Source organism: Cryptomeria japonica, chromosome 3, assembly GCF_030272615.1.
Source record: "Cryptomeria japonica chromosome 3, Sugi_1.0, whole genome shotgun sequence".
Lineage (NCBI taxonomy): Eukaryota > Viridiplantae > Streptophyta > Pinopsida > Cupressales > Cupressaceae > Cryptomeria > Cryptomeria japonica.
The window spans coordinates 358,876,213-358,903,639 of NC_081407.1; the positions used below are offsets into that span (position 1 = coordinate 358,876,213).

The 27,427-nt window shown below is 34.1% G+C and overlaps 1 protein-coding gene across 1 annotated transcript; it reads left to right on the forward strand.

Moving 5' to 3' along the window:
* The first annotated feature begins 10,568 nt into the window (after nt 1–10,568).
* On the forward strand, nt 10,569–13,965 carry LOC131080039 (bidirectional sugar transporter SWEET6b-like). Its single transcript, XM_058018136.2, has 4 exons — nt 10,569–10,649; nt 13,398–13,559; nt 13,652–13,771; nt 13,855–13,965. The coding sequence occupies exons 1-4, from the start codon at nt 10,569–10,571 to the stop codon at nt 13,963–13,965; spliced, it is 474 nt and encodes a 157-aa protein (XP_057874119.2).
* The last annotated feature ends 13,462 nt before the right edge of the window (nt 13,966–27,427 follow it).

Consider the following 27,427-nt stretch of genomic DNA (forward strand, 5'->3'; position numbering starts at 1 on the left):
ATTTTCATCCAATCTCTCGAGGGGGCATATCATTCCCATTCTGGGGCAACTCTGTATCAGTTCATATTATCTTCTTTGAAACAACGCGACAAGTCGCATTGTCTCAAAGAGGGGCAAAATGTAGACACCTAAAATTGTCATGTCTAGTTAAATAAATTATTTATTTATTTAATTATCTAAGCCTAATTCTTCTATTAATTAAATAAATCTTTATTTATTTAATTAATTCATTTATCCTCTTCTAGCCTTATTTCTCATTTAAATAAATACATTTATTTATTTAAACTATCATTTTCCTAAATTAAATAAATATCTTATTTATTTAATTGATCCCACTTCTTCTATTAATTAAATAAATCTTTATTTATTTAATTAATTCATTAGCCTTTTCTACCCATGACACATGTCATTCATCTCTTAATTCATACACTACCTACCCCTTTCATTATTTTATTAATTCTTTTACCTACCCTCTAATCATAGCTGACCTCCTTTTACACATCTCAATCTTATCCCTCCATTTCATATTGTGTCTTCTATATAAGGAGATGCTTCCTTCATTATCAAACCCTAATGAGCTAATGAACTAATGAGCTAATGACTTGATCAATTGACTACACTACGATCCTACTTGCAACCACATTCCGTTCTTTGTTGAACTCTTGTGCATATAAAATCTGAGAGCAAATATATCAAGCAAGATCAATGGAGATAGGAAGAATGGAGATCAAAACCCTATTGGACATGTGATGGTATAATCTTTGTGATTTCATGTGATTTGCATTGTCTTAGGTAATCTTCATATGTTATGGTGGATCTTTGTTGATTGTTAGGCTAGGGTTTTGTGGTTGAATCCATTTAGCCTTTCAATATTATTATTATTGTTATCCATTTTCACCATATACAGAAGGTACAGTGCTGATCTATTAAAAAAATTGTTTTGATATATTTAGTTATAAAATTATAATAAATAAAAGGTTTGTGGTGGGGCGTAGCCACACCTCACACCCTTGAGAAAGGGTGGCATGAGGGTTTTACCCCACACATGCTTACATTGCACGGGGCTGGAGCCTTTATGGCTTCAGGCACCCTGTACCCTGCAACACCCAGTATGAGAGGGGTCCATAAGGCCCAATATGGGGTACCCTGTTGGTACCCAATAAAAGACATAACTTTTCAAAAAGAAGAAATCATATATTTTGCTTTTAAATTTTTTTTTTTTTTTTTTTTTTTTAAAAACCTCTTTTTTGTCAAAAAGTTTATAGAAACTATAAATTTTAATAAATAAAAAATTGTAATTTTTTGCTAATATATAAAAAAAAAATTGTAATCAAATCCGTAAATGCAGGGGGCGATTTTTGCAATCTGACTTTCAACAAAATATAGAGTATCTTATATCAAAATTCATCTATTCGGCATCTTGGAATCAATGGAAATATCCTTTTTGGCTGAAAATGCATCTAGAGAAAGCTCAATGTTAAATTTCTCTCAATTCAAGAAGGGACTTGCAGATCTCAAAATTTCGATACCATGTTAGAGTCACCGATGGACTCAATCTCCTAGGATCACCTGCAAAACTAAGATCAACCTTCTACACGAGAGCAACAAAGAGGATGAAATGTTGGAATATGGTGCAATAAAAGAATAATGATATTATCACACTCAAAATGATACAATATGGATCAACACTCCCTTGTATTGACTGAGTTGATATGTGCTCAACTGAATTAACTCATAAGGGAAAGGTGAGTGTTGATTATATAAGAAAATGTGAGCAAATAATTCCAAGAGGGATATGTTGATATTATGGATATGTTGCATTGGTTTTGTCATTGATGTCAACACTTCTCAACACTTGTGAGCACTTATCAGCACTAGAGATCTATTGTTATGTTCACCAGCATATTCAGTGACTTATGCACAGTCACTGGTATCTAGTTCACCAGCAGGTTATATTGTTCACCAACACTGAGGATGATCTGTTATCATCTAGAGATTACTTGGTTATGTCGAAGACATTGTTTGGACACTTAGTTTTGGTGATTTGGCTATTTGTCTAATCGAGTTTGCATATTTGTTGTTACCAGCAAATAGGTCTAGGTTATGGACTGGCAATCGTTATCTATTCCAGATCAGCACGACATGTTATGGAGATGTTTTATTGATTGGTTATTATTGTAAATGCATTAAGCCGATATGATGCATCACATATTGATTCATTTGTAATTGATTTAATTGTAATATTGTTTGTAAGTCGGCCTACACATTTGGTCTTAGGTTTTGGTATATATGTAAGATCTCATTTATGAGATTAAGTAGGTGTGAAAAGGAATGTAATAAGGTATATGTGAATATGAGTAGAGCTATACACACAGAAATCATTTGAAGATTCAAGGTATGAAGAAGACAATTAGAGCTTAACCGGTACTGAATCCAGCATATGAAGATGCTATTTTGAGGAGTATATTATCATTGGATCTAACCATCCAATTGTAGTCAGTGTGACTCCCATTTTGTGATTGAGCAGTGAGCTCTAGGCAGTTGGCCTTCCTCATGTGCAGACCCCATTTGTACACACATACTATCTGCAGTAGTATCATCTGATTGTGGGTAAGGTTTCCCATCGTGGTTTTTCCCCTTACAGGGTTTCCACATACAAATATATGTGTTATGTGTTGTGGATGTTATTTGTCTTTCTATTTCATGCATTAAATTTTACCAATACTGTTATTGATTGTTAAACTGTCAACCGGCATTAAGTTTGGTTTACCGGTATTATGCGTTAAGTTTGGTTAATTTATATTTGGGTTGAAATTAATAGACAACTGATTCATCCCCCCCCCCTCTCAGTTGCCTTTGGGTCCTAACAATTGGTATCAGAGCTTAGTCCTCTTTTTGCAGAAGTTTAACAGCTTGAGGAGATTCTATGGCAACTAACTATTTCAGGAAGGACAGTCTGAAGCTTGATGGAACTAACTATGGTATATGGAAGATCAGAATGGAGACACATATGAATTGCATTGGTAAAGACATATGGGATGTTACAAAGAATGGGTATGTTAGTCCTACACATAGTCAACCTAATCCACCTACCTTGGCTAAAGATCAGGAGAATGATTGCAAAGCAAGAGAAGCACTTTTGAGCACATTGTCAGATCAGCAAATCATGGGATTGTCAGACCGATCTACTGCTAAAGCTATTTGAGATAAATTGAAGACATTGAATGAAGGTGATACCACAGTCAAAATTGCAAAACTGGAATGCTTTCGGGTTAGGTATGAAAATTTGAAAATGGAAGAAGATGAAAGGATTTATGCTTTTATGGAAAGAGTTAATGAAATTGTTTTGGGTATACAATGTTGTGGAGGATCCTTAAGTGAAGATGAAATTGTTTCTAAATTTTTAAGAGTGTTTCCACCGGCATACAAAATGAAAGTAATTGTTATTAATGAATTGAGAACAATGCCTAATGCATCAGTATCTAGAGATACTTTGGTTGGAATACTTTCATCTTTTGAACTTGAGGAATTCGGTCATGTTGCTACAATTAAGACAGATTTGGCTTTCAAGGCATCATCATCATCTGTAGCATCATCATCATCATCATCTGAAAAATCTGATTGGAAAGCACTCTATGCTAGAGAAATTGAAGAAATCAGAAGGGAGAATGAAGAACTTGAAGAGCTTGAAGCACTATTTACAAGGAAAATGCCTAAAGGTCTAGTTGGAAGTAAGTATGAAGGTAAAGCACCATTTAAATATTTTAACTGCAATAAAATTGGTCATGTGGCATCTAGGTCTACTAATAGACATGCAAGATTGAACGAATAAGATAAAAGAACATATAAGCCTAACCCTGAATATCAGAGATACGGATTTAAGAAGAATAGAGACAAATCATGTTACTATGTTGATGAAGGAGTTATTGATGATTCTGATGAGGAACCGGCAGACAATGGATGGGCTTTTGTTGCAATAACAAAATATCAATCGGCACCTACTATTCAACCAATAGAGCAGACCCTGGCAGCTAAAATTGAAGAAAATGATGAATGGATCATTGATTCTGGATGTTCACATCATATGACTGGTGATAAAAGTAAATTCTTAACCTTTCAAGAATACAATGGAGGTCTAATAAGATTTGGAGATGATAAAGCTTGTTTAATCAAAGGAAAAGGCACTATACCTTTTGATGGTAAGCACAATACTAATAATGTTTATTATGTTGAAGGTTTAAAGCATAATCTTTTGAGTGTTGGTCAATTAGTTGAAAAGGGATTTTAGCTACAATTCAAAAATGGTAAATGCAAAATCATGAATAGAACTGGTTTGGAGATTGCAACCAGTAATCAAACTAGAGATAATATCTTTCATCTGAATAAGAATGAGAAGGCATGCTTAATTTCACATATTGATGAAAGTTGGTTATGGCATAAGAGACTTTGTCATGTAAATTTTGATTGCATTGTGAAAATCAGTACAACTAAGGCAATAAGGGATTTACCTAAGATTGTTAAACCTCACAATCCGGTGTGTAAGGAATGTCAATTTGGAAAGCAAGAAAAATCCAATAATGTTCTTGACTTAATTCATACTGATTTATGTGGTCCAGCAAGAACTAGAAGTTTACAAGGTGATAGATATTTTATGCTAATCATTGATGATTATTCTAGAATGTGTTGGGTTACTTTTCTCAAGGAGAAGCTTTTGGGAAATTCAAACTATTCAAGGTGATGGTAGAGAATGAACCCAGTAAGAAAATCAAATGTTTGAGATCAAATCAAGGAGGTGAATTCACATCTAAGGAATTTAATGCATTCTGTGAAGTGAATGGAATTAGAAGACAATTATCAGCACCTCAGACACCCCAGCAGAATGGAGTTGTGGAAAGGAAGAACAGAACTATTCTGGATGCAGCTAGAAATATGATATCAGAAGCAAACCTACCTCATGTGTATTGGAGAGTAGTGAATACAGCTATTTACACATTCAACAGAGTTCACATCAAAAGTAAAACCGATAAGACCCCTCATGAACTATGGTTTGGTAATACTCCTCTTAAATATTTTAGAATATTTGGAAGCAAATGTTATATTAGGAGAGATGATTATATTGGAAAATTTGATCCTAGAAGTGATGAAGGAATATTTCTTGGTTATTCATCTAAGAGCAAGGCATATAGATGTTTTAACAAGAGATTGCAGAAAATCATTGAGAGTGCAAATGTGAAGATTGATGAACAGTTTAGAGGTAATTCAAGGTCTATGGACTCTGAACCGGTAGTTGAGATAATCACAAATGAACCTACAATAAATACACCGGTACAGAATGTTGATCCAGTTACACCGTCATCATCTGAGAATTCCACAGTGACTAAAGAACAGCAACAAGTGAACACACCCAGGTATGTAAGATTGAATCACTCTGAAAGTCAAATAATTGGAAATAAGTATCAAGGTGTTATGACTAGAGGAAGACTGACAAATGAAGAGGTATGTTTAATTTCTCAAATTGAACCGACAACTATTTTTGAGGCATATGAAGATAAACATTGGATTAAGGTTATGGAAGATGAATTGGAACAAATTGAAAAGAATAACACATGGACATTGGTTCCCCAGCCTAAAAACAAAAATTTAATTGGAACTAAATGGGTTTTTAGAAATAAACTTAATGAAGATGGCAAGGTAATCAAAAACAAAGCAAGATTAATGTGTAAGGGATATTCACAGAAAGAAGGAATTGATTACAATGAAACCTTTACACAGGTAACTAGAATTGAGGCAGTCAAATTATTCTTAGCTTTTGCAACACACAAGAACTATAAATTATATCAAATGGATGTTAAATGTGCATTTCTGAATGGTGATCTTGAAGGAAGTTTACATTGAACAACCTAATGGATTTTATTTGACACATGACAAAGATATGGTTTGCGGGTTAAGGAAAGCTTTATATGGATTGAAGCAAGCTCCCAGAGCTTGGTATGCTAGATTGGACAAATATCTTTTGAAGTTTGGTTACACTAAAGGTAATGCTGATAGCAACTTATATTACAAATTGACTAATGATGATATCTTGGTTATTGAAGTTTTTGTTGATGATATAATTTTTGGAGGAGAAGAAGGATTGTGTAAAGACTTTTGTAATAAGATGCAGGAAGAATTTGAAATGTCTATGATTGGGGAGATAAAATTCTTTTTAGGATTACAGATTTCACATACTGATAAAGGTATATTCATAAATCAATCAAAGTACTTGAAGGAACTACTAAATAAATTTGGTATGGAAAACTCTAAACCGGTAAGTACTCCTATGACTACAACTGATAAACTATCATTGAAGGATGAATCAGCACCTGTTAATCTGACAAGATATAAATCTATGATTGGAGGTTTACTATATTTGACACAAACAAAACCTAATATTATGAATACAGTATGTATTGTTTCAATATTTCAGAGGAATCCTAAGGAAAATCATGAATCAGTAGTGAAAAGGATTTTTTCGGTACCTACAAGGCACAAGAAATCTTGGTTTATGGTATCCTAAAGATGAAAATTTTGATTTATGTGCATACACGGATGCAAATTGGGCAGGAGATGTAGATGACAGAAAGAGCACCACCAGCGGAGCATTCTTTCTTGGCAACAGATTAATTTCATGGTTGACCAAGAAACAGAGTTGTACATCATTATCAACAGCAGAATCAGAATATGTTGTAGCAGCAACTAATTGTACACAGGTATTATGGATTAAGCAAATGTTGAAGGACATAAAGGTAAAATGCAAAGAACCTATAATCATTTACTGTGATAATATGGCAGCAATTGATATATCAAAGAATCTGGTATTTCACTCTAAAACTAGACATGTTTCTATCAAATTCAATTTTTTGAAAGAGAATGTTGAAGCAAAAGAAGTGAAATTGGTTTATGTGAATACTAAAGAGCAAATTGCAAATATCTTTACTAAGTCTTTGCCTAAGGAAACTTTTGAATATCTCAGAGAGCAGCTTGGAGTTATACCCTCACCGGTAGAAACTTAAACAGTTGGAGCATGACATCAGACCGGCGGAATTAACAAAGAAAATCTTTTTCCGGCTTTGATGAAGGAGAGCTACTTCTCAGGGGGAGTAGATTGGATAAATTTGGTTATAACAATTGGTATTTGTAATAAGTTCTATGAACTGATTGTATTTGGTTTTGTATTGCTTTGGCATTTGATGTCAAAGGGGGAGAGATATCTATGGAAAAACACATTATCTTTTGAGAGAGATTAATCCTAGGGGGAGAAATATTATGTATTTTAATTTTTGGTAATTGATCTCTTTGGAAGATTGTTGGTTTTTTGTTTTTGGCATTTCTGCTTTGGCACTTAGATGGTTTTTCCATCTTGTGTTAACATCAATGACAAAACCAATGCAACACATCCATAATATCAACAATCTCTATCTATGGAAAAACACATTATCTTTTGGAAGAGATTATTCCTAGGGGGAGAAATATTTATGTATTTTAATTTTTGGTAATTGATCTCTTTGGGAGATTGTTGGTTTTTGGTTTTTGGCACTTAGATGGTTTTTCCATCTTGTGTTGCCATCAATGCCAAAGGGGGAGATTGTTGATATTATGGATGTGTTGCATTGGTTTTGTCATTGATGTCAACACTTGTCAACACTTGTGAACACTTATCAGCACTGAAGATCTTTTGTTATGTTCACCGACACATTCAGTGACTTATGCACATTCACCGGTATTTGGTTCACCGGCAGGTTATATTGTTCATCGGCACTAAGGATGATCTGTTATCATCTGGAGATTACTTGGTTATGTTAAAGACATTGTTTGGACACTTGGTTTTGGTGATTTGGTTATTGGTCTAATCGAGTTTGCATATTTGTTGTTACCGGCAAATAGGTCTAGGTTATGGACAGGCAAGCGTTATCTATTCCAGATCAGCACGGCACGTTATGGAGATGTTTTAGTGATTGGTTATTATTGTAAATGCATTAAGCTAACATGATGCATCGCATATTGATTCATTTGTAATTGATTTAATTGTAATATTCTTTGTAAGCCGACCTACACATTTAGTCTTAGGTTTTGGTATATATGTAAGATCTCATTTGTGAGATTAAGTAGAAGGTGTGAAAAGGAATGTAATAAGGTATATGCGAATATGAGCAGAGCTATACATGCAAATATCATTTGAAGATTCAAGGAAGGTATGAAGAAGACAATCAGAGCTTAACCAGTACTGAATCCAGCATATGAAGATGTTATTTTGAGCAATACATTATCATTGGATCTAACCATCCAATTGTAGTCAATGTGACTCCCATTTTGTGATTGAGTAGTGAGCTCTAGGCAGTTGGTCTTTCTGCATGTGCAGATCCCATTTGTACACACATACTATCTGTAGTAGTATCATCTGATTTTTGGGTAAGGTTTCCCGTTGTGGTTTTTCCCCTTACAGGGTTTCCACGTACAAATATATGTGTTATGTGTTGTGGATGTTATTTGTCTTTCTATTTCATGCATTAAACTTTACTGGTATTGTTATTAATTGTTAAACTGTCAATCGGCATTAAGTTTGGTTTACCGGTATTATGCATTAAGTTTGGTTAAGTTATATTTGGGTTGAAATTAATAGACAACTAATTCAGACCCCCCCCTCTCAATTGCCTCCAGGTCCTAACAGGATAATAACTCCCAAATAACCAAATTAGGTGGGAGTTGTGCGACTTGGAAAATGTCAAACATGTGGCAAACCAACTCAAGTAAAGACAACAAATGGTTATGGGGAGGTGGCTAATAAATCCAAAAGAGGGTGTGACATTCAACTACCCAAATGTGGGTGTGAATGACACATGTGATTGTAGGAATATGCCATGTGTCCTCATACTAACCATCCTAATATAACCTAAGTGTACTTAATAATGTGTAGGAAAAATAAATATAAAAAACCTACACTAACAGTTTGTTGCACTTTGTAAGTGTTGATTAGCTGATGTAAAATAAGGAAAAGAAAAGAAACTTCCTCATTATTAGTGTTGAAAAATATAAGGGTTTAGAAAAATTAATAATGCTTAGGTAAAATCTCAGTTAAGGAATGACACATATTTATATTTACTACTTGCTACAATATAGGTTATCCACCTTGACAAATCAGTCATTTTATGCTCATAACAAGCTGAAGCAAGTAATCTCCTCATAAATTGTAGATGGCATTAAAATAGTTAGAACCTTGCATTGAGCTAAGTCTCTTTGTACTAGAACTCATAAAGTAAAACCACATCTAGTGTATTCATAGAGCTTATCATGTCTTTTGATCAGCAAAAGGTATTTTGCCTGTAGGTTTTTTAAACAGTATCAAAATACTTAAAATGAGCCCTTAGATTGTTGGAAACCATAACCTTAATCATAGTAACCTAGTAATTCATTTCGACGTTCATTTAAGAAGACAAAGGAATAACTAATAAACATCATAACTTTCATAATGAAACCATTAACTATGAATATTTGTCTGCTTGATGTTTAGAGGGTTTAACCATAAAAGAAATATTAAACTTGAGAAAGGATTAAAAGGGAATGATCTCTATGGGTAGACATTTGTGGGAATCACTACAATTATGTTCACTTGGTGGGATTTTAGGGCAACAAAGTTCCCTTTTCAACTCACACTTTGCATTCTAGATGACCAACCAATGTTGAAATCAGACTCAGAATAGTTGCATTAATTATAATCCAAGTGTTAGGTAGAGACCAACAATCACGAGTTGCTCAAGGAGATATTGACCTTATTGGCTTTTGTTTAGACAATCTTGGAACCTTCTTTTGGTTGGAATATTGGCATAATATCTTGATTATAAAAAACTAAATGAAACTTTCATATTATAACCACTCAAGAATTATTAACTGTGTCATAGAAGATGTTGGGAAACTACATATTTCCAAATTAAGATTCTCTTTCAAGTGTTAGCACTAAGCTAAGTACAGGTGTTGGCTTTTACGGCAACAAATAGAGTTAGGACCCTATGAGGGCATAGGTAGAGGTTGGTATTCCTATAAGACATAGACTAGTCCTCTCTATTTAAGGTCATTACCAAGGGATAACTCCTATAACTCGCTAATGATAAGCTTGTCCGCTCGAGATTTACTGTAGTCAAGGAGCGTACTTGCTGGTAGACTATTAGTCATACCCCTAGTTAGCAAATGGATGCTGTTAGTTGCAAGCAAGTGAGAGATGCCCGCATTGATCTAGGGTAATTGGATGGATTATGCCAAGAACATGTGGACCTAGGGGTCAGTTATTGTCGGCGATGGATGTTCTTGTTGCTTAGTCATTAGATGGACTACAGGGAAAGGAGAATTTCTAATGGGAATGAATAGATAACAACCCAAATAATCTCTTACTATGGAATGACATGTTTTATGTATTTGATCCTTGAAGTACTCAACACCTTAGGTGTTTGGTCTTTAAGAGGTGGGCCAAAGCAATATATCTCTCTCACACGGGCCACAAAACTCGCTTGGAGGGGTGGATAGGGACTAAATCAACTATGAAGGGTTCACATTGCACCTCAAGCGATCCAAAGAAAATTATGGATGAGAAGCCTTCATCATCTCATAAAGCTCATGAGGTATGCTTCCAGGTATTGCTAGTTGTTTAACTCCATTATCATCTATGATGTAATTGAAATTATGATTTATGACAATTTAATTGTTTGCTGCCTAGAATATATGTTACTTGATATCATGTTCTCACGTATTGATTAGATTGTAAAAAAAAAAATTATAAATTTTGAATCCTTTCTAGATGGTGGTTACAAATGATTTTATGGTATAAACATAGGAATTTAACTATTTTGATTGACCTTAAATGGATCTTTTTTTTCTCATTCTATGAGCTTAAGTTCTCAATATTCGTTCGAAGATTAAATATTTTATTATGGCATTCCAACTCTAGTGAATCTACATATTCATGTTCATGCAAGTGTGTTCAGGCAAATCTGGTGATTGTTTTGTGAATACAAGAAGAAAATGATGATGTGACAATACACAAATATTATTGCACGTGGTAGAACTGATGTGTTTGTTGGTTGTTACATAATTTTGCTAGGTGATACCTTGGTAGGCATCATAAATTTGCTAGGTGTGAAGCTTATTGGATGCCTGTATAAAATGTGAAACTCCTATCGCTGGGCATTAAGTTGAATAAAAGGTGATTAAATGCAGAGAAGGCATTTAAAGGCAAGAAAAACAGTAATGATAAAGGCGTCAAAATGTTGTGGCTAGAGAGACAGATCAAAGTTTTGCTGTCAATTGCTAGCCAAACATAAGCAAGCGATTAACTATTAATCGATATTTTGTTTCCTTCATTTATGTCACATGTGAAAATTGAGCCCATTCTGGAGTAAAATCTTAATCACTGCAGATTACAAGTCCTCCAAGCTTTGCTCCTTGCATTCTCTCTATTTGTTTTAAGATACCCTTCACTTGTACCTCGCAGTTCCTATCTTTGTTTCTTTCTGTCAAATAGAATGGCATTTATTCAGAAGTAATTCAACCATCCTTTGTCTCATTTTGTTCTGAGGATTGTGCAAGCATAGTAGAGAGAAATTCTTTATGTTTACGAGTCTTGGGATGTATTGTTTTTCTATTGCAAATAAAGTTACAAATTTGTAATGAAGTGATTTGAAAATAAGAAAAATTACACAGAAGTAGTAACAATGCGTGCAAGGGGAAAAGGCATTTAAAGGCATCTATATAAATTGGTGTATTAACATATTTTATGAAGATTTGCAGCCAGAAAGTAATCTGGAGAGTCGAGATGGTAGTTTGAGTGCTATTTACGATGGGTAAGATATAAACTCAACTTTTGATTGGAGGTTGGAGGAAATAGAGGCAAGAGGATATCTATCATTTCAAGCTAGTTTCTTACTTGCTTCTCGTTCAGAGATGATTTATTGCATGAGAAGCAATAGTAGTTTTATTGTTTGAATCTTTTTATGGAGAAAAGGGGGGATTTTGCAAATAATTTAGTGTCTTAATCTGTGGAGCAGTCGTTTTAGTTTGCAAATAATTGAGTTTGTCTCAATCTGCATAGCAATTGTTTTAGTTTTTAAATAATTGAATTTGTCTCAATCTACAAACATTTAAGTTGTATTTATGGATCAATAAGTTTGTCTCAGTTAGTTTTGGAGATGTTATTGTCGCTGATAGAGTTTGTCTCAATTCACGGGAGTGGTATGCTTGTGGATAATGGACTATGTCTCGATTCACAAGTGTTGTTGGAGATTCAAGACATTTGGATTAGATACAAATAAACACACACAATCTAATCCAGAAGCAATAATAAGAACTAATATAAATTGTGGAAAACTAATATCTTTAATTCAAAGCATTTGCCTAGACTAGGAAGTTTAGGTTGATGTTGATGAAAAGTTGGAGATTCCAAACATTTGCCTAGACCAAGAAGTTTAGGCCAATGCTGATACATTTTTTTTCTTGTTTTTCTTCATAATGTAAACCTTAAGGGAGGGTTGTTAGAAAATAATGTTTACATTCAATAATTTAATTAGTTTGTAGTTATGTACAAGGAAATAATGACTTTATAAAGCCAATGTATTGGATATAATTTGATAGAATAACTATAATGAAAGTCCATTTTATTTATATAAATCTATTTTTGCATTTATGTTTTACTTTTTACTTTTCTACACTCATTTCCCTTATTAGTACTTGTCGTTAGGCAATACTATTGTAATGAAAATTCATTTGTCATGTTTAAATGGTTATTAAATAAAATTATTTAGACCAATGAAAACAAAATATTTTCTTTTCTTTAATTTTTTTTAATTTTATATATAATATAGATGCGTTTTTTTTAACTTTATAATTTACAAAAATTAATTTACTTGTAAATGATTGGCTAATATTCTTTTGACTCTTACAGTCGGGTTTTTCGGAAGCACACTCCGTGGAAGATATGAGTATTTAATCTCACCTTAAGCTTCTTCATATTGATTTTTAGCTTGTTTTGTATCACACCGTTTTCATTGTTATATAGGGTTTTTAGGATAATCTATGTTATTTTGGGGAATGTTCCACTTTTCGCGATGCCACTCCTCCTCCTTCATATTGATTATCGGAAGCAACATAATCTTGTTTCCTGTTATATCTCTTATTTTGCGGGTAGTTCCATTTTTCTGGATGCCACTCCTCGCCACTGCATGCATAATCTGTTTGCCTCATAATCAGAGTCTTATTTTGCTATTTAAACTACTTAGGGTGAGTATTTTGTAGGGTTTCTTTTGAGTTTCCACAAGATAGTGAATGTCAATTATATGTAAAGTGGATGATTCATATTTTGTTTGTTTGTATCGCAGTTGAAGATGTTGGGGCTAATCTTTCTGATATCTTCATTCTTTGTGGTTGTTACACTTTCAACACTTTTGAAATTTCATGATCACAAAAAGCGATACACAACCATAGGGACCATTTGCATTATATTTAATGTGTTTATGTATGCGTCTCCATTGTCCATCATGGTAAGCAGCATTTTTTTACCTTTTCAATGGCAAAAATTAGCCTTATTGATAATGCATCGGCATTGATAAATAATTTTGTAATTTTTATTCAGAGAAAGGTTATTCAAGAGAAGAGTGTGAAATACATGCCTCTTTACCTGTCTGTTGCCATGTTTGCTAATGGATTAATTTGGACTACATATGGAGCCATACACTTTGACATAAATCTTGTGGTAAGTATAAATATTCTCAATATTTTCTTCATTTGCTAGATCTCTTTTGTTATTTTGTTGAGTCTTAAAACACATGCATGCAGCTTCCAAATGGATTGGGAGCTGGTTTGGGAGCGTGTCAGTTGCTTCTGTATGCCATTTATTATAGAACCACAAAATGGGGTGATGATGATCAGAAAATGTTGAAAGACTGAGCAATAGTCATTACAATCTTGGTCCAGTCACTGAGAAGGACAAAGTGTTTCCATTGTAAATAATTACAGATAGGACTCGATTCAAGTGAATTGCAATCAAGTGGGCAAAGAATCACCCCACTAGCATCCTCAACCACTCATCAGCCGACTGAAGCAGAGAATCAACCTACTGGCATTCACAGTTGTCAGTTGCATTCCAAACAGTGCCCTTGAACTTGTAAGAAGCAAAGCCAAACACTGGTAAGGCTATCTTTCACTATCATACCTAATGATATAGAATTAATATATCCTCGCCACAATAGAAGACAGGGTAGCAGATTAATGACTGAACTTTTCCATCTGAAATTGGCTATTAATACCATTGTCTTAATGACTATTATTTAGTGGCAAATCAAAAAGATGCAGTTTTAACAGTGCAATTCGAATTTCACATCTCCCATTCCTGTTGTTCATGTACCTTGGTTGTCATGTTATATGCTTTGATTTTCCTCTTTGTAATATGCATATATTATAGAGCTTGCAATGTGTGAAGAAGCAAAATTAGTGTTTGGAATCTTAATAACCATAACTTAAATGATTTCTAAAACTTTCAACTTCCTCACATGACTTTGGTTGCTTTGGTTATAACAGATTCTACAAGTACTTGCATACATACTTCTCAGTGCACATCGCATATATCAAGTAACTACAATCTCTCCTTCCCTTTCTGTATTTATTCATTTTCGGAAAACAATATAAGAGTGTCATAATGATGTTCATAGTTATACAATGATATTGTCAATGATTTATTTTTGTATCTGTTTCCTCCAATATATCCTAAAATTGGTTTGTGAAGAACAAAATAGAAATCCCGACATCTCAAATATAAAAAACAAACATGAAAAAATTTACAACCGTATTTATAGTGTTAGAATGAAATGGGTACTCATTATGTAAAGAATTTCATTTTAAATTGATCATTCTCTTTCAAGTCAATTTTTTTCCAGTTCTATTTATAATCGGTAATTGCACAAATTCCACTATGGTAAATCTCATTATAAAATGTAGTTGCGGCCTGGTTATTGAATTCATCTCCAGAATTTAGAAATTTTGTTTTATCATAAAATTTGATTTCCTGACTTCAACAGGACTCCACACTATAGACTATATAAACATTTTGTTATCTCGGGTCTGCAGCTTGCCTTTGTGCCATAGCCCTTTCGAAAGGATTTTATGAAATTGTTAGCATTGGCAACTTCAACAGTAGCTTCGACCTCAGCCATGGAAGCATTGGGAATTTTTTCCTTAATTCTACAGCAAAATAAGATAGGTTCCTGACTTACCCATCCAATTTGCATTCTATACCATCTTAAATACAAATCTATGATGTCTTCACCATCAAAAAGAGTCCAACCTGGAAATAGTTATAATGGCCATGAATCAAAATCATAATCTCATCCAAAAAATAAGATAGGTTCCTGACTTACCCATCCAATTTGCATTCTATACCATCTTAAATACAAATATGTGATGTTTTCACCATCAAAAAGAGCCCAATCTGGAAATAGCTATTGCAAGATCAAGTACAAAATTACCCAAGATTGTGGAAGCATACAAAAAAATCAATGGCAACAGGCTCAATATATACAATGATATTGGGATGGAACATGAATTTGGGGTTTTTTTTTCTGTTTTAATGATTTCTTTTTCAGTCAACAAATCATTCAACATGATATAGTTCAAAACATAAAATAAACATAGATTACTATCATTGTCTTACCTCTGCAATACAATCTTCACAATCTCTTCTCTTTTTCATTGCACAGGGTGCTACTATCTTTCAGTCTTAGTCATTGTATTGGACTCTACATTTTTCTTTACTATCAAAATCTGCCTTCTCTATAGCTTGGTATATGCATGTTGAATATTCATTGTTCTAAGTGTTCTTGGAAAGCTTGAAGATAATACTTTGTCTTTACAAACTGAAACATACCGGGAAATATGAATACTGTTTCTGAATATGTTTTTCTTTTTAATTTGGTAATTCTAGCTCTTGTCTAAAATCATATTATATATGTTACATTGTATGATCTTCATCTTTTTTCCTAGTTTTAATGTTTTTGTCAATAACTAAATTATAGTAAAAAAAAATCGACTAATTGCATTCCTAGGTTTTTCAATTAAATTCATGACAAAGTTATCATTACGAATTTTGTGAAAACTCAAATTTAAACTTTTGCCTGGCAAATAATTCACTAAATTTCAAATTCTAGTTATAATTAATAAATATTGTTAATAAATGCATCTAATTGAAATTTAATTGACATTTTTACACATATATATTTTAATTACATAATTCTTATGTTCACTATTTTGTATACAAATTAATAATGCATCACCTCAAATGAGTATTAGTTACATTAAACAAATACAAATTTTGTTAAAACTCAAATTAAAACTTTTGCCTTACCAATATTTCACTAAATTTCAAACAATAAAATAAAACAAAACAAATTTAAGAAAATAACATACTAGTTACAATAAATAAATATTTCTAATATTTATAATAAATATTATTATTAAACTAAAAATTATTAAGACAAGTACTCGCCACTATGTGGCACTTGTTGTATTTGTAAACTCTTGCAGTGTTGACACTTCATAACTTTGTTTTGATGTTCTTAATCCTAAACACACGTAGGCAAAGTGCACTCTTTGTTTGAGGAAGCTAAAAGGCTAAATAGGGGGTTGACCACAAGTGGCAAGCTCCCAAGCAATCCCAAACCTTTCTCTTGTCCCATGTCATATCTCTCCTTGGTCCTTATATATATATCCTAATAAAATAATAATTATTAATTAATATAATAATTACCAACAAATTATTTATTACTTACATGAAACATAATTTATTACTTATTAATAATCTTAAATTAATATAATATTATTATAAAGTGATAATGTTATTTATTTATTAATAATCCGCCTTTTGCACATTCAAATCACTCGATAGTAATAATCAGGCATAGCTATTAATTAAAGCTGCAGTTAATAATAACCAAAAGCTCATTGATGTCAAAGAATTGACATCGACTTATAGCAGCAAATTTGAAGTAGATTACTATATCTGCTTGTAATATATAGAAGACTCAGCCTACAGGTCATATTTTATATATATATATCTATCTGAGTATATAATACATACACATCTTGATGAAGATATATTCTACAGCACATATACACTTTGTATTCTACGTACAGAATACTCAATACACTTTGTTGAAGACTCAGATACAGATACATATTCTGAGCACACAGTATATGAATATAATCTGCGATGTATAAATAAATACAGTCCAAGTATTATACACTGATGCATGCGGTAACCCAGACATAGATATATGGTTCTGTGTGACAACTACGTAGTAAATAATTAACACGTAGTTCACAAAGTTATTCACAACAGCAAATTAAATGACAGTCGACTATATGAATAAATGGCCATAATACACAAGCGATATGTCAAAAGTAGTGGTTCTTCTCTATACGGGAAAGTAAGTAGCAAATCATGAATATCGCATTTATAATATGGAAAGAGCAGTCAAACGGATATTTTGGGGAGGACCAAGTCATTCCCTAGAGGGTGGGAATTCACGAATTTGTTTAGCATTAACAAATCAATATAATCAAGGCCGATTCCTTAGTAGTAATCAATTCACTTGGGTAAGGTGTGTCTCTTATAAAAGGATGCGTCTTTCTACATAGACACCAAGAGATATAAATAACATTTGAAGATCGTAGGGAGAACATATTGAGGAAGGAATATGGGCAACGATGGAATAGATTGGGAATTATCATATCTAGTATGTGCTCATAAAAGGAGGTCAGATTACATCCCTGTTGATGACCATCAATTAAATCAGACTAGAATTGTTATTAAGTTACATGCAGTAACATACTTGTCCTGAGGGGTATGTATAGAGAATGAGTTTTAAAGTAGGCTTAATATATGCAGCCCGATAATGTCTGTATGCAGAATGTAATAATAATACTAACATAGATTGCAATATGTATAATACTAATATTTAAACTCATAACAATGGCAGACCAGATCTGTCTGCCTTTCTCCAGCCACACTATCTATTAATAACCAATTTTTTTAACCAGTGATAGTATCAATAATTTATAGAGCAAGTACATAAATTATTGGTAATATTATTTAATTCATTTATTTATCTATATATATATTCCAATCAGAATAAGGAATAATATAAAGGTTATAAATATAGATATTGTTATGATATTACTATAATGATTATAATTAATATAATATCTTTTAGAAATTGTTCTGCAGTAACAAATAATAATTCATATAATTAAATATGTAAATGACTTATAAATGAATCAGAATAAGATTAATTATCTAGTATGGTAAATTAGCAAGTATTTGATAGACTAAAGAAAGACAGGATATCACAAATTTGTTTCATGTTAAGATAGACTTGACTCTTAATCAAGTTAATTTAAGTCATAAGTACTTTGAAATAGATTAATTATGATTAAAATAGACCAAACCCTAGTAGGGGACATTGCATCCCAGCTATAGGTCTTCAAGTTCTTCAAACGCACAAAAAAATTATTTGTATTTCTTATTTTCCTAATTCATTTCAACATTTTGTTTAATTTGGCTAGTTTAGATTACTTTCTATCATTTCAGTGCATTCTAGTATTTTTCCTATTTGCTGATGGTGTTGCCCTCTGTTGTGCAGACAAATTGGAACCTGGAAATATACTTTAATTTTGCAACTTTCTGGTACGGCAATGCATCGCACTGGCATCCAGGATAGTTGACTACGTAGCTTGTCTGTCCAGTACGTCTTTAAAGTTTTTTCAATGCTGTGAGTTCGACTTTTCATTTCTGTTGATCAAATTTCTGTAATTGGCTTTTAGACAACCCAACTTTCTCCTTTCCTCTAACATAGCTTAAGTAGTCAAGAGAATTTATTCTTAATAAGGTTTCACTTAATATTCTGTTAGTGCAGCAACAGATTAAATCATAAAACAAAAATTCAAAACATTTCATTTTGTTTGATCTTATCTAGATAGTGTAGAGCGAATTAGTTGTAAAAACTTGACACATCTAAATTATCAAAAACAACTTTTCTTCTATTACAATTATACAACAAATTCATTAAAAGATATAATTTGATGAAAATTTAGAAATGTTTACTTCAGTTTGTCCTGTCATCTAATAAAATGACCGTGGAATTAGAATTGATACCACATCGTTCATTTCCAAGTATTACCAGCTAATTGCAAGCAGCCTATGCAAGCTCTCGGTCTCTTCTTATTGGTTTTCTCAAGATTAAAGTCCATGTTTGCTAGTTTTATCTTGAATGTTCTTGATTATTTGCAGAATATGATTCTATTGCAGCCTAAAATATAGTAAAGGATTTCACTCTCAAAGTTTGAATCACATGAAAGTTGGAAATGGAAGAGAATGGGAAAGCATGAAGGAGCACTCTTTTATTATTAAGGATAAAATTGGGCCAAACCCAAAAAAGTGAGAAAAATTAAGGAAAATTTTATATGTTAAGATGAAGAAAAAGGAAATTAATCCCCATGGCTTGCTCATCTGGCCATATTGTAATAGGGAGGACTTTCTGACAATCTTATTACCCATCCTCAAGGTAGGAATGTGAATGTAGAATCTTTCAAAATGAATAAAAATGGAGAGGGCCCTTGCCCTTCACTTGATTTAGGCAAAATAGAAAAGATAAAAACAGAGTCACCTGAAGACATGGGGTTACAACTATGGCAACACCATTTCAAGTTAGCGTGTATGAGTAAATAAATAAGGATAATGATGTAGCCACCCAAAGACGTGGGTAAGGGGATGGGATTTTAGTTTGTGTCCTGGAGTTTCCTGAACAATTTGTCCACATTAACTCATCATTTTGTCACATATACACAACCAAATAGTGAAAAATCTCCTTTGGCCAAGTACCAAAGAAAAACACAATGATGAAAAGACAGGAATAAGTTCTTTATATTCTTGAAAACTTGAATCTTAGGCATCTCCTGCTAAGTCTATATAACCATAAATCACAATTTGGAGATATCAAGAATGTCAAATCTTGGTCAAAGCTCAGTCAAATTTAGTTTTAATAATATTATTTATGCCAATATTAAAATAGAAACTGCAAAATGAATTGTCTTTTTTTGATTGAATTCAACAAAAATAAATTGGAATGAATGTAAAACTAAATAAAATAGAAATATGGTAGAATCAGATCAGCCAGCTCCATTTCCAATCAAATGTAAAACTAATATCCACTAGTTTGTGCAGCACCCTTTCATTTAAGGTAGTTGAAACTTCAAAGCTTTTCTCAGGAAGCAATCAAATGCATGACCAAATGATATAACATTTCAAGACCACTTGCCATACAAGTTTTTGCATGTTTAAGTCTTATTTATAGAAGGGAATTACCGATTGAACTCTACAAGTTACAGCTATTTATTACGAATGGTGAAGTCTGATGTATATTACTTTAGCCTTCAAATTTCAGAGTGAACACTGAACATAAATAATGATGCATTAAAGCTCCCACTGTCAATCCAACCTAGAAAATTCTTGCAGTCTCTTTACCAAAGTTTACCCTTCTTGAAGTAAAGTAGACACTGAACATAAATAATGATACATTGTCGTTCCCAATGTCAATCCAAACTGGAAAATGTTCTTGCAGTTTCTTTACCAAAAGAAACTATGGGACAAACTAACAAATTGTAGTGCTACAAAGAAAATGGAAAGCAAAAGTTTTATAGTACTCTAGCTTCCGAGAATTAATCATGTGACTGCTCTAGCCATTTTTCAAATGCATGACCTGCCAAAATAATCCCTCAAACAAGTATCGACCCATGGAATGCCATGATTGCAGGATATGCACAAAAATAGGTTTTGAAAAAGGCTTTACTAACCTTCAAACAAATGCAATCAGCAGGTGTAAAGATACATTCCACAACTTTTGCTAGCATCCTCCCTGCCTGTGCCAAAATGGGAGCTTTGGAACAGGGCATGGACATAAATCAAAGCATAAAGGAAGGGGCGCTTTTGTCTGATGTCTTATTTACAACTGCCCTGGTAGACCTGCTTCCAAAATGTGGAAGCATAGATAAGGCACATGAATTTAACAGAATGCCTCAAAGAGATATGTCATCATGCACTGCAATAAATACAGGATATGCACAGAATGAACTTGTTTAAAAGGCTTTACAGACTTTCAAGCAAATGCAACTGAGAGATGTTAAGCTAAATCTCACAAAGTTTGCCACCATCTTCCCTGCCTGTGTAAAATGGTAGCTTTGATGCGTAAAGGATGGAGAAATTTTATTAGATGTCATTGTTAAAACTTAAAACCACCCTGGTAGAAGTATGCAAAAGGTAGAAGCATAAACAAGGTATGTCAATTGTTTGACAGAATGCCTCAAAAGAGATGCGATCTCATGGACTGCAATGACTGCAGGATATGCATAAAATGGACTTGTCGGTCTTTCGAAACTTTCTAGCAAATGCAATTGGCAGTTGTAAAGCCAGACTCAATCTTTGCCAACATCCTCCCTGCCTATGTGAAAATGGGAGCTTTGGAATAGGGTACAGACATCCATCAAAGCATAATGAAGGGAGATTTTTGTCAGATGTTATACCTGCAACTGCACTGGTAGGCATGTATTCAAAATGTGGAAACATAGACAAGGCAGATGAACTGTTTGAAATAATGCCTCAAAGAGATGTCATCTCATGGAATGCAATGATTACAAGATATTCACAAAATGGATTTGCTGACAACTTGATAAGGCTTTAGAAACTTTCAAGCGAATGCAATTGACAGGCAAATGCAATTGACAGGTTAAAAACTTAAAAGCCAAATTCAATAAACCTTTTGCCAGCATCCTCCCTGCTTGTGCTCAAACAGGTGACACTTTGGAATAGGATACGGACATCCATCAAAGCATAATGTTAGGGGAATTTATGTCAGATATTATAGCTGGAAAGTTTCTTGCAGGAAATGTTCTGGCAGACATATATGCAAAATATGGCAGCATATAAAAGGCACATTAGCTGTTTGACTAAATGCCTCAAAGAAATGTGGTGTTCTGGAATACCATGATAGCAAGATATACACAAAATAGAATTTTTAAAAAGGCTGACAAACTTTCAGCAAATGCAATTGCCCAGTGTATGGCCAAATTCCACAATTTTTGCCAGAATCCTGCCTGCCTGTACCAAAATGAGAGCTTCAGAACAGGGTATGAAGATCCTTCAAAGCATAAAGAAACAAGGATTTTCGTCAGTTGTTATAGTTGCAACTGCCTTCCCTGGGAGACATGCATAGGAAAAATGTGAAAGCATGGACAACGCACGTGAACTGTTTGACAGAGTGCCTCAAAGAAATGTGTCCATATGCACAAAATGGATTTGTTAAAAGGCTTTCAAAACTTTCAAGCAAATGCAATTGGTGGGTATAAATCCAAATTCTACAACCTTTGCCAAAATCCTTCCAGTCTGCCAAAATGGAAGTTTCTAGAGCATAAAGGATAGAGAAATCAGATCAGATGTAGTGGTTACAACTGCCCTTAGCCCTGGTAGACATGCACGCAAAATGTGAATGCATGGACAAGGAATTTGAATTATTAGACGGAATGCCTCATAGGGATGTGGTCTCATGGACTGCAATGATTGCAGAATATGCACAAAATGGATTAGTAGAAAAGTCTGTAGAAACTTTCAAGTCAGTGCAATTGGCAGGTGTAAAGCCAGACTCAACAACCTTTGCCGGTATCCTCCCTCCCTGTGCCAAAATGGGAGACTTGGACAGGATATGGACATTCATCAAAGCATGATGGAAGGGGGATTTTTGTCAGATGTAATAGCTGCAACTGCCCTGGTAAGCATGTATGCAAAACATGGAAACATAGACCAGGCATATGAACTGTTTGAAATAATGCATCAAAGAGATGTCTTCTCATGGAATACAATGATTGCAAGATATGCACAAAATGGATTTGTTGATAACTTGATAAGGCTTTTAAAACTTTCAAACAATTGTATCGGTAGCTGTAAATCCAAAATTAATAACCTTTTGCAGCATCCTCCATGCTCTGCTAAATGGGTTCTTTGGAAGATGGTATGGACACCATCAAAGCATAGTGGAAGAAAGATTTTTGTAAGATATTATAGTAAAACATTCTCTGGAAGACATGTATGCAAAATGTGGAAGCATACGCAAGGCACATGAACCATTTGACAGGATGCCTCAAAGAAATGTGGTCTCATGGAATGCCATGATTGCAGGATATGCACAAAATGGATTTTTTTAAAAAGCTTTCAAACTTTGAACCAAATGCAATTGGCAGTTGTAAAGCCAAATTCCACAATTTTTGCTTGCATCCTGCCGGCCTGTGCCAAAATGGGAGCTTTAGGACAGGGTACGGACATCCATCAAAGCATAAAGGAAGGAGAATTTGTCAGATGTTGTAGCTGCAACTGCCCTGGTAGGCATGCATTCAAAATCTGGAAGCACTGACAAGCCATGTGAACTGTTCAACAGAATGCCTCAATGAGATGTGTCCTCGCGGACTGCTATGACTGCAAGATATACACAAAATGAAATTGTTGGAAAGGTTTAAGAAACTTTCAAGCAAATGCAATTGGCAGGTTTAAAGCCAAATTCCACAACCTTTGCCAGCATCCTCGCTGCCCGAGCCAAAATAGGAGCTTTGGAACAGGGTCTAAACATCTGTCAAAGCATAATAGATAGAGAAATTTGGTCAGATGTTGTAAGTACAACTTTCCTGTTAGACATGAATGCAAAATGTTGACGCATGGATAAGGCATGTGGTTTGGTTGACAGAAAACCACAAATAATTGGTCTCATGGACTGCAATGATTGCAGGATATGCACAAACGGTTTTGAAAAGTCTTTAAAAGCTTTCAAGCTAATGCAATTGGCAGTTGTAAGGCCAGACTCGACAAAATGAGAGAACTACATACTACAAAGGCAAATCCTTGAAATCCAAACACTGTATTTCCAATACCACTCTCTCAGGATACTTCTTGTAAAACACTTAATTAAATTAAAAAAAAAAAAACGTAAAGTTAAATAAATAAAAAATACAATTTAAAGAATGCTATTTGTATAAGAACTTACTGCAAAATCTAAAAATTTGCACAAGCACAGAGTTCCAGTGGAACAGGGGAAAGAGGCGACAGAACAAAGGAAGAATCTCACTAAATGCATTGCGATTAGGCAGGAATGAATCTCCAAATTATGCATAATAATCGAATTTCATTCAATTCTTTTGTGCAGGACGGTGTATTTACTGCACTCTGCCACTGGAATGAACCTGCACCTTACATGTATGGCATTGAAATTCTAATCAAGATTTAACATTACACATTTGAAAATTTAATACATTATTTGATGCTGATGGTAGCACACCTACCCCTTTCTATTCCCTTCCCCCCTCCTACAACCCCTAATGCTCAAGACATATAATTAATCATGCAGCCAACCCTTAATACTTATGCCTAAGTTGTTGGTCCTGGTACGAGTTCAAGGTTCAGGTACACCAGTACAGCCTTATTTTATTTTCCCTGAGTACGGATATGGGTTCAAGAATATATATATATATAAAAACAGTGATACTCATGATTGCCAATAAACAAATATTTAAATTCATCAGTGATTTGTCAACTGTCAATACTAAATGCAAATTACAGACAATATTCAATAGTCTTCATATTGCTCTTCATCAAGAGAATCAAAGTGAACATTTGGTTCAGTTTCATTTGAACTACAATGAGTTACAACACCACTCCCACTAGCCATGTCATATGTATAAGTTTCCTCATCTAAAGAGATTTTGGCAAGTTGTGCAACAATAATATCGAAGTCAGCACACTCAAGAATTAAATCGCAAATCCTCATCACCCCTAATTGTAATCAAGTTTCTTATGTGATGAGATTCCAATATCTAGTGGGATTTCTGAAAAAGGAGACTCCAGGGGTTGAGGAGCAGCATCCCAACAGAATCAAGGGGCAACAACTCTGGGGTTATCTAGGTGCAATGCCCCTAGCATATTCCTTGTCACAATACAAGGCCAGGTCAAGGGACAGAGCCCTTCCCATTAAGCCCAAATGAAGGCCATTGAAACCACACAAACCTTCATAGTGCACACCATTTTCACAATTTTATCACTTAAGGGTGAAATTAGGTATCTTGCACTTTTTGTTTATTAAAGTATTTTTAAAAATGATTTATTTAGTTTTTCTTTTCTTTTGGGTGCCCTCGGGTCTACCTAGGTTTGCCCAGATCCACCCCGGGTTCCCTGTGGGTCCTTCACATGGCAAACCCTAGGCAAACCCCAAGCCGTCCCAAACTTGAACCTGGCCCCAAACCAAACCCATATAGGTATAGAGGGGGTTTTGTTGAACCTTGCAACATAGACTTATGCGGTGTAGAGTGTACTGCTTTTCTTTTGACTAATTTAAATCCCTACCTGTTGATGTGTTTTCTACGCACATGCAAACATAGAATAAAATACCTAAAGTATCTTATCCTCTCTTGAACAAAATCTCTCAAATGCTGAAGATTAGCTTAAGGATCACTTGAGAAGACTCCAAGGTTCATGAATGTAGGGTCACTACATGTGGATAAGCTCATTGGTTTGATGTGATTATGCTGGAATCACAAGGGGATTTACATTAGAATGCCTGAATGCTTGGTTTGCTAGAACTTAGATCATCTGATGTTACAATATGGTGATGCTTTTTGATCCTAAACGAACTTGAATTGAAAAAAGGGCAAAAGGAAAGGGTTGAGAGAGTCTATTCTAGAACCTAGAATGTGAGAAGATGGATAAATGATTAGATGGAATCCTACCAAGCGAGGTCTCACCATCAACTTGAACAATTTGACACAAGCTCAGTGCAATCTTCTAAGGACGTTTCAAAGATTTTCGAATAAATACCATCAAACATTGATCACCATTCAAGTTAATGCATAAGCAAAGAGTGTAGAACGATTCGAAGTTAAGCGCATATCATTCCAGTTGACCACACAAGATACACTGACAATCAGCAAGAGGCTAGTGGTATGGACTAAATGGATTATTTATCATCTAACATGAAGATCCAACAAGAAACCATGCACATTGTAAAGAAACAACACACTTCGCCATAACTTCAATGAAAATGGAGTTCATTTACAATTTAGACAACAATTTCTGCCTTCTCTTCCTACTCTACTCTAACTTCTATTCTACTCTCTTAAGCCTATCTATTGACTATTAACCTTTACAAATGAAGAGTCTGAGCTTTTATAGAGAGCTCATTTACAATGAATGGCCAGGATTTTACAGTGAAAACCCTAATTAAGGTTTGCTACAACAAACTCTCCTTAGCCAATGAGAGAATTACATTCAGAAAGTGTGGACCAATAGATAACAAAGGTAGGTGCCTCGGAGTTTGTGTCATCACTGGTGAGTCAGATACATTGAATCAAGACGAGTTGATGCAAATGTTCCTTGATTGGTAGAGATAGTGACTGGGATGCCACTTCAACTTGCACTTTGTGGACTTGATTTGATTCATCCTGAAGGAATATCTCTTGATACTCAACATTATCTAGCTTCGGCGATGATGACAATGATCTTTTAACTTTGATTAACTCTTCTGAAACTATCTGCTCTTGAAGGCTTCAATCATAGATGTGCAAGGTGTAGACCTTAGTTTTGAAGTATTGATGTACTTTTGATGTCACCATTGTCTTTCTCCTTTGAAATTCCTTCTCTTGTGACTCCCTTCATGTCATTGAACGTTTCTTGTGTGATCTCCTTATTTCTTTCTTCATTTCCTGCAAAACAAACAAGCAAGTATCAAATATACTTGATATATAGATTTAATTAAAGCATATAAAGAGAATTCACCCTCATAAAGGGACCCTTGAAGTTGCTTTTTGCTCGTGAAGAGGAGCTCTTGAAGTCTACTCCTAAGCCACTGCTCATGAAATTCGCCTTGCTTCTCATAAAGTGATCTTTGAGTTCTCATCTTTCATACTCCATAACATTTACACTTGAAATTCACCTTTGAAGCTCAGAACATGAAGTTCACTCCCCTTTGTTCATTCATGAAGTTCACTTTTATATGTTGAGTTTGTGAAGTTCGCTCATGAATAGATAAAATTCGCTTCCTTGCTGTTGCAATTTCCAATCTGTACTTGAAATTCGCTGACTGCTGCTCATGAGAGAAGAATAATCGTTTGATTTGATGCTAAAATGATTATTTCACTCTTACCTTTATAGGTGATCAAGGTGAAAGGTTGTGCCTTTTCCAATGTAGGCCGACTTTGTCACATTAAAACAGAATAAAAATTACCTTTGGCTGACCTGCCCTATTTGATTTCAAATTTGTTTTGGGCGCCTAAG

Bases quoted from the DNA above. Each gene is read 5' to 3' on its own strand.
- LOC131080039 (XM_058018136.2), top strand. From the start codon at position 10,569: ATGAAGGGTTCACATTGCACCTCAAGCGATCCAAAGAAAATTATGGAT. The intron at 13,560-13,651 runs GTAAGCAGCATT...ATTTTTATTCAG, and splicing joins CGTCTCCATTGTCCATCATG to AGAAAGGTTATTCAAGAGAA. The intron at 13,772-13,854 runs GTAAGTATAAAT...ACATGCATGCAG, and splicing joins ACTTTGACATAAATCTTGTG to CTTCCAAATGGATTGGGAGC.